The sequence below is a fragment of the Gobio gobio genome, assembly GCF_949357685.1.
Source record: "Gobio gobio genome assembly, chromosome: 5".
Lineage (NCBI taxonomy): Eukaryota > Metazoa > Chordata > Actinopteri > Cypriniformes > Gobionidae > Gobio > Gobio gobio.
Window position 1 is genome coordinate 53761969 of NC_137101.1, and position 9284 is coordinate 53771252.

The following is a 9284-nucleotide window of genomic DNA, read 5'->3' on the forward strand; positions in this document are numbered from 1 at the left end:
GCAATACAACGCAGTTAAAACGCAGCCTGCAATTATAAAAAATAAAACAGCAGCCTTTTGAAAAGGTAGGCTATATAAAACGAAAATAAGCCAGTTTAATTTTGATTTCAGTGCATTTCTGTGCATTATCCTCCTCTCTTTAGTTTTCTGCACATGCCAAGTAAGTCAGTGCAAGGGTAAAACGCAGCAGCATCCTCTTCTCTTTTCCCCCTCTTATCTCAGCAACACGCAATATACAACGCAGCAATCCTCGGACCTGAGCAATAAAACACAATAATATCCCTATAAGTGTCATTCCAAATATATTCTGACAAAAATCAGAAATCACTTAATAAAAACAGCCACTTTGTTACTAAATATGCGCCTGACAGGATTGTGTTCTCACCCGTTTAATGTGACTTCTGTTTTTGGACATCACTGGACAGCTTCTCAACATCGGGCATGTAAGATGAAACTTTAATCTTCACGCAGGACTGCAAGTTCTCATCTGTGAGGCGGGTGCGGTATTTGGATTTGATGTAGTTCATGTTTGAGAATATCTGCTCGCACAGGTATGTTGATCCAAAGATGGATAATACTCCAAATGCATATTTCTTCATGTTCCTATAACTGTCAGGAAGAGCATTCCATGTTTCAAACACAAGTTTCTCAGGTGTTGGGAGGCTTTCAATTTCGCTCCATTTGTGGCTTTGGGCAGCATAGGCTTTCTGACGAGTGACGTCTTCAAGCTTGGCTGTCAGACTTTTGAACTTGGACACCCACAAATCTTTGTCAGCTATATCGGCCATTTCCATTTCAAGGTCAGCTTGATTTACTCCTGGGAATGTGTTCAATAAGGACGGGTCAATCTCCAGGGGTGTGACAGGGAAAGATAGTGTCATTTTTTCCTTTCGGAACTCGCTAAATCTGCTCCCAAATGCAGCTTGCATATTAACGATCGCACCTTGTAAATAATCACCGTTGAGTGTGTGATCATGATGGGCAGCTTTGAACTCTCTCAGGGAGGGGAAGTGAGAGAGCACGCCTCGCTGTACATCTCTGGCTAATACAGTCAGCTTGCGCTCGAATGACAAAACAGCTTCCAGCATTTGCAGTGCAGTGTTTCCCCGCCCCTGGAGACTTTTATTGAGCATGTTTAGGTGACTTGTCATATCCACCATAAAGTGCAGTTTTTCCAGCCACTCGGTGTCTTCCAGTTGTGGGTAGTTCAGTTCTTTGCTTTTCCGGAATGTTTTCACGTGTTCTAAACAAGCAACAAAGCGACGCAAAACCTCACCCCTGGATAGCCAGCGGACTTTGTTGTGTAGCAGGAGATCAGAATATTCACTGTCAACTTCATCTAGCAATTCACGGAACTGACGGTGGTTTAATGGTTTTGCAATTATCTTGTTCACCATCTGGATGACAAGGTTCATCACCTCCATACACTCCGGTGGGAATGTTTGTGCACACAGTGCTTCTTGGTGCAAGATGCAGTGAAATGCAAGCAGATTTCGATCCAACACTTTCTGTATTAAAGTCACAAACCCCTTTTGCGACCCTCTCATACTGGGTGCCCCATCTGTAGCCACTGAAATCAGGTGGTTGGTGTTTATTCCTTTGTCATTTAAACACTTCAGCACAGCCTCACATATGTCCTCCCCCCGTGTTTGGCCTTTCAGTGGTATTAATTCGATCATTTCTTCTTGCGGCCCATCAGAGTTCACATACCTGCATAACAACGCTGTCTGTTCGATATCGATCACATCACACGACTCATCACAGGCAATTGAGTATGCTGGAGCTGAATTAATGTCCTTGATTTGCCGATTGGTGATGTTGCCTGCCATTTTAATGGCCCTTTCCTTCACTGTCTTTGCGGAGAGAGGCATGTCTTTAATTTTCTGTATTATCTCCGTTTTGTTTTTAAAGTCTGAAAATAGGTGCTCTGATATTTTGATGAATGAATCCTTCATGTAATCACCATCTGTGAACGGTTTTCCACGCTTTATTATCTCCCGGGCTGCAACAAAACTAGCAGCAGTAGTGGAGTTTGGAGATGCAATCCACTTCTTAAATCTATCTTTGCGATCCTCTAATTTCCCCAGAAGTGCTGCAATCGCACTTTTTCTCTCACTCCCAACTGGGTGGTCGGATGCAAATTTAGCATGTCTTCCCTGGAAATGTCTTTCCAAATTACTCTTTTTGTTATTTGACAACTTCTCATTACAAAGCAAACATACAGGCAACCCTTTCGCATTGGCAATGAAAGCAAATGATTCGGTCCATTCTTCGTTGAATTCTCTGTTCTCATCAGCTATCTTTCTCTTTTTTCTCTCCATGGCCCATGACACACCCACCGGTTTATTTACAACAGCCACCTGTCTGCACGCGCCGCGCTGAAACGTGTGTCGCAGGCTATGACGCAAATCTTCGTTGACAGAAATGTTGAAATTTAATATTTATTATACACATTTTTTACTCTAGAGCCGCGGGTTGCCAACCTCTGTCCTAATCAAATCCACAGATTTTTGGCTCTGAGCCACTGCATGATCTGACACAAGAAACAGAGGGGGAGGAGTGGAGCCTGTTAAGAGATCTGATTGGGCCAGCTTAGTGTCAGTATGGAAAATGAACCAATGGGCCGCTGTCTGCCTCTGCTTTATGGGCCGGTCGTTGGCCAATTTTACGTTTATTAAAAAAATCATATCGCAGTGACGCGGCGGCGGCACCAAGTGCGTCGGCCCACCGGGCATTTGCCCGGTATGCCAGATTACCAGTCCAGGCCTGCTGATGAGACAAAAATACTCAAAACTAACACAAAAAATTAATAAAAGAATGCAAATTATACAAATCCTTAATATACTCAGCATTGTAGCTATTTAATGATTTGTAGCTATTGAATGATTTATTTAACTTGTTCTCCCGTCTTGATTCAAATAATGACTTTATGTTCGTTATAGCAGATTTCATAATGAAATCGAGATAGAGATAGAAATAGAGCGCTTCGAGTCACTGAATCATTTGTTGTGAATCAATCGGTTCAATTGACTCGGAGAGTCTAAAGCTCCGGTTCTCTCTCCAGAGACTGAACTCATGTTTGAACTGATTCACGATAAAGAGCGAAATGAGCCGCTCCTTCTGTTACTCATGAGTTTATTCTGTTACTTTACTCACACAACGCTGATACGTGTAGATAAAACAATATTATTTAATAATATATCACTCATTCTGTTTTGCTTTAAACACTTTAAAAGCTTAAAACACAAACCTTTCTTCAGCAGAATCACAACAGATGCAGCAGAGCGGCGCGACCTTATGACGTCACCCGTAGATACCAAAATAAAAGTCCCGTTTACTGCTGAGTCTAAAAGCACAGAAGTGCATAAAAAAATTCAGAGTTGAATGTATCATTGAAATATATTTAATAGCACAATGGTAATTTACATTTCTGTAACATTTTAAGGACACATGGTAACTTGATAAAAAACATAAATACGTTTCTACAATGTGAAAAAAACTCATACACTTAAACAAACATGTTTGTTTTTATCACATTTGTTTTCATTTTAATATATGGGGATAATCTGGTAAAAATAGTAGACAGACATTTATCTTGGTGTGGTGATGTGACGTCATAAAGAAATCATTACTTAGTAATGAGGAATATGACAAACAAAATCAACTTTTTGCACCGGACTGGATTATATTCAATTTCAATTAAATTCAAATTTATTTGTATAGCGCTTTTCACAATACACATTGTTTCAAAGCAGCTTTACAGAAAGTGCATTTCATAAATGTACATTAAAAAATGTTAGAAAGACAATGTTAAAGAAAAATGTTCGAAAAAGTTAATCAATCGTGTATTAATTTAGGCCATAACAACGCTGGCGTTGAGTCGTCTCTTCACAGGCGTTGAGTCGTCTCATCACAGGTGTCGGGGCATCCGAAGTCTCCATGAGAGGCTGGATACAAACTGGAGCTGATGAACTATTTACCTCGGGACTAGTGTCCCGAGATAACAACAGAAAAGCAGATGGGAAATGATTAGCATAGCTGCTGTTCAGAATATTATATTAATGCTTTTGATCCGATTTAACTGTAGTATAAAAGGTAATTATAATGTGAATGCTTGGCTATAGAGATGCGTCTTTAATCTAGTTTTAAACTGGGACAGCGAGTCTGAACCTCGAACAATATCAGGAAGACTATTCCAGAGTTTAGGAGCTAAATGTGAAAATGCCCTCCCTCCTTTAGTGGACTTAGATATCCTAGGAATGACCAGAAGCCTCGAGTTTAGTGATCTTACACTGGAGCTAAACCATTTAGGGCTTTATAGGTCAGTAGCAATACTTTGTAATTGATACGGAACTTGATAGGTAACCAGTGAAGAGATGATAAAATTGGTGTTATATGATCATATTTTCTTGACCTAGTAAGAACTCTAGCAGCTGCGTTTTGGACTAACTGTAGTTTGTTTATTGAGGATGCAGGACAACCAGCTAATAAAGCATTACAGTAATCAAATCTCGAGGTCATGAATGCATGAACTAACTTTTCTGCATCAGAAATAGATAGCATGTTACGTAGCTTAGCAATGTTTCTAAGGTGGAAAAATGCCGTTCTTGTAACATATGAAATATGATTTTCGAATGACAAGTTGCGGTCTAATATAACACCCAGGTCTTTTACTGTAGTGGATAAAGTGACAGGACATCCTTCCAAGGTCAAGTTGTTTTGTGAGAGGTTTTGTGGGCAGTGTTTTGGACCAATAAGTAATACCTCAGTTTTATCTGAATTTAATAGCAGAAAATTACACGTCATCCAGTATTTAATATCTTCAACACACGCTGTCAGTTTAGATAATTTAGCGTTTTCATCCGGTCGTGATGAAATATATAATTGAGTGTCATCAGCTTAACAGTGGAAATTAATTCCATGTTTTCTTATAATATTACCAAGTGGCAGCATATATATTGAGAATAGCAGTGGGCCTAACACGGATCCCTGCGGCACCCCATAGTCTACTGACGTCATCTTTGATTTTTCCCCATTTAGACAGACAAAATGGTAGCGGTCTGATAAGTACGATCTAAACCAGTTTAATGCCTGTCCCTGGACACCAGTATAATTTTGAAGTCGATCTAAGAGTATTTTATGATCTATAGTATCGAACGCAGCACTAAGATCAAGTAGAACTAGTATTGAGATACAGCCTTGGTCAGAAGCTAGAAGTAAATCATTTGTGATTTTAACGAGTGCAGTTTCTGTGCTGTGATGCGGCCTGAATCCTGATTGAAATTTTTCATAGATATAATTTTCTTGCAAGAAAGAGCACAATTGAGCGGACACAACTTTTTCTAGTATTTTAGACATGAATGGAAGATTTGAAATTGGTCTGTAATTTGCTAGGGTATTATGATCTAATTGTGGCTTCTTAATGAGAGGTTTTATGACTGCCAACTTGAATATTCTTGGAACATGACCTAAAGATACAGACGAGTTAATAATATTGAGAAGAGGCTCTTCCACTACAGGTAACAACTCTTTCAGTAGTTTAGTGGGTATTGGATCTAATAAACATGTTGTTGGTTTAGATGCAATGATAAGTTTATTTAGCTCTTCCTGTCCTATGGTTGTAAAGCGGTGTAGTAGTTCTTGAGGGGCGATAATTGCGGTTGAATCATAAGACATCATTAAAGATTGTACATTTACAATTTTGTTTCTGATGCTTTCTATTTTCTCAGTGAAGAAATTCATAAAATCATTACTACTAAACTGTAACGGAATATTTTGCTCAGGCGATGCTTGTTTATTTGTTAGTCTAGCCACGGTGTTAAATAAAAACCTTGGGTTATTTTGATTATTTTCTATTAGTTTGCGGAGATGCTCAGCCCTGGCTGCTTTTAGGGCCTTTTTATAACGTGACATACTATCTTTCCACGCGATTCTAAAGACCTCTAAATTAGTTTGTTTCCATTTACGCTCTAAGTTACGAGTTTCTCTCTTGATAACATGTGTAGCACTGTTGTACCATGGTGCTTTAGGTTTCTCTCTAACCTTTTTTAATCTAATTGGTGCAACAATTTCTAATGTGCTAGGGAAAATGGTGCTCATACTGCTAGCCATTTCCTCTAGTTCATCTGTTTGTTTGGGTTCACTGAGTAGCTGAGACAGATCAGGTAAGCTTTTTGAGAATCTATCTATAGTGGTTGGAATGATTGTTCTGCCTGGTCGATAACGTGGCGCAACATGACAGATTTCAGCAGTACGCAGTATGCAAGTTACCATGTAATGGTCAGTGACATCATCACTTTGCGGTATAATATCTATATCGGTTGGGTTGGTTCCATGGGATATAATTAAATCTAGTGTGTGATTAAGACGGTGAGTGGGACCAGTGACGTTTTGCTTAACCCCAAAGGAGTTTAATAGATCTGTAAACGCAGCCCCTAACGCATCATTTGTGTTATCTACGTGTATGTTAAAATCTCCAACAATTAATGCTTTATCGACGTTGACCAATAGATCTGAGAGAAAGTCTGCAAACTCTTTTAAGAAATCCGCATAGGGCCCTGGAGGTCTATACACAGTAGCCAAGGCTAGAGATAATACGGATTTCTTTCTTACATCTAAGAGCGTAACATTTAGCACTAGTACTTCAAACGAATTAAACCTGTGACCTGTTTTCTGAGTAACATTAAGAATATCTCTATAGATTGTTGCAACACCGCCGCCACGACCAATCAGACGGGGCTCATGCTTATAACAGTATCCTGGCGGAGTAGACTCATTAAGACCGAAATAATCATTTGGCTTAAGCCAGGTTTCAGTAAGGCAAAGTACATCGAAACTATTATCTGTGACCATTTCATTTACAATAACCGCCTTAGACCTAGTTTTAGAAATTGTTTTTGTTCACTGATATTGAGATTTTCTGGTTTAATCACAATTAGATTTTTCCTAGATCCTACAGTAGATTTAATGTTTGACCTCACTAAACGAGGAATAGATACAGTTTCTATATAATGTTCTACATTGGTACTTATGTCAGTTAAGTTAGGACAGAATTGTTTTTGTTCACTAATATTGAGATTTTCTGGTTTAATCACAATTAGATTTTTCCTAGATCCTACAGTAGATTTAATGTTTGACATCACTAAACGGGGAATAGACACAGTTTCTATATAATGTTCTACATTGGTACTTATGTCAGTTAAGTTAGGACAGCAAAGAATGTGATCTGGACTTTGACTTACTAGTCATATGTTGGTGTGTAACGCCCTGGAGATGTTGTCCGACAGAAGAGCCGCTCCGATTCTGCTGGGGTGAAGGCCATCGGGACGGAAGAGCCTAGGTCGCTCCCAAAACAGATTCCAATTATTTACAAAGAGCAGCTTCTGTTCATTACACCATGACATTAACCATTCATTTAGAGCAAATAATCTACTGAACTTTTCATGTCCTAGTCGGTACGTGGGAAGAGGTCCAGACACGATGATCGATGCTTCAGGCGATGTTCTGCGCACCGTCTCGATCAGGCTCTTGTAGTCCTTCTTCAGAACCTCCGTCTGCCGCAGCTTGGTGTCGTTCGTTCCCGCGTGCAACACAACAGCTCCGATGCGCTCGTCACCGTTCAGGATCTCGGGAACCTGCGCAGCGACATCGAGAACACGAGCACCAGGAAAGCAATATAGATATAGAGATCTCTTGTAAGATTTGTTTTATTTGGATGATTCCTGAGACTTTCACGATTATGTAGAGATATATATGTCAACAAAAAATTCTTATTAGTAACATGAAAATAACCTTTCTTTGGGAGGGTTGGACTTCGCCATGCTTCCTGGAAGTAGGGGTAGGAAGTTGGCAGCCTTATGTGACAGGAAGGAAGTGAATACCTTTTTTTTTCTTTTCTTGAAATCCTTTATTTGGTTGTTTGCTTGCATGTCATTGAGATATAAAACATGGATAGCATCCAAAAAATACTTACAAAAGGAAAATGACAACTATAGGCTATGTGGGCTTAAATGTGTTAACTGAACTACTGAACTAGAGCTGATTGAGACGCAGAGAAATAGTGTGGATTTGTTTCTGTTAATTATTCTCATCTTAAACAGGACAAAAGCGCAGAAAAACTCCTGGTGAAGCGACTGAGATCCACTTCTACATAAAGATGGCGTTTATTAAAGAGGAGAGTGAAGACGTGAAGATTGAGGAAACATTGAGAGTGAAAGATGAAGAAACTGAGGAACAAACAGGTTGGTTTCATTCTCAAAGCTGAACTCAGTCATTTGATCATTATTCAAATGTCCAGCTGTACAGAAATGAAGGATATTTTTGAAGAATGTCATATGAGTGTCCAGATTAAAGTGCTATTATTTGACATGGAGCGGGTCAGACGTGTTGAGATCACATGACCAGATAAACACTAATGCTGTGAAGATCCGACTTCAATTTGTTATTACGACACATTAAATTAGGAAAAATAATAGAGTAATAGCCTTTTATAATTACTTGTGTGGCATTAAACCCGAAATCTACTTCTGATTTGAAAACCATTCATTTATGTCACTTAATTATACTGGATAACAGCATCAACAAAATCTGTTCCCCATAAAGCAAAGCATGAAATGTGACTGATCAGCTTTACATTTGTTGTCTATAAGGGATTTTTTTTTCTCATCCTCAAAAGCGCTCTCTGTTTAGCTAACATGTTGTAATGTAGAAGATTTTGTTCATATTCTACAATGTCATTGGTGACTGAAACGGTGATTGATATGGGGATTATAAGTGTAATCTGGAGAGAATTTAGCAAGAGAAGTGTGTAAAACAGGGGTGTACAATCCTACTCCTGGAGCGCCTCTGTCCTGCAGAGTTTAGCACCAACCCTAAATCACACCTGAATCAGCTAATCAAAGTCTTTCTAGACACATTCAGCAGGTGCGTTGAGCTGGAGCTCAAGTCTGCAGGACAGTGGCCCTCCAGGACCAAGTTTGGACACCCCTGGTGTAAACATTTGATTCACACAAATGATTCATTATTTTACAAATACAAAAGTAACAGTTACTTTTTTTTTCCTGTTGGATCTTAATATCATTCCACCATATCCTCTTCATCTGTCAGTGGTGCTGGTGTTTTGCGAGCCTCTGAGTAGAATGAGTTGAAATATGGCTATAATTCAGTGGGTACCATGATGTAAATCCATTTCTTTCCTACCCGTGTCATTTGAGCCATCTGTAAAGAGGGTGTATTGATTCACTCATCAGCATTACCAGTGTGTTTTTGAAATGTGTGGCCACTGC

At 39.3% G+C, this 9284-nt stretch overlaps 1 protein-coding gene across 1 annotated transcript; it reads right to left on the bottom strand.

The window, feature by feature from the left end:
* Positions 1-389: 389 nt before the first annotated feature.
* LOC307126331 (general transcription factor II-I repeat domain-containing protein 2) lies at positions 390-2321 on the bottom strand (the record flags this gene model as incomplete). The annotated part of the gene is made up of 1 exon (XM_079816795.1): positions 390-2321. The coding sequence occupies one exon, from the start codon at positions 2319-2321 to the stop codon at positions 390-392; it is 1932 nt and encodes a 643-aa protein (XP_079672921.1).
* Positions 2322-9284: the final 6963 nt, after the last annotated feature.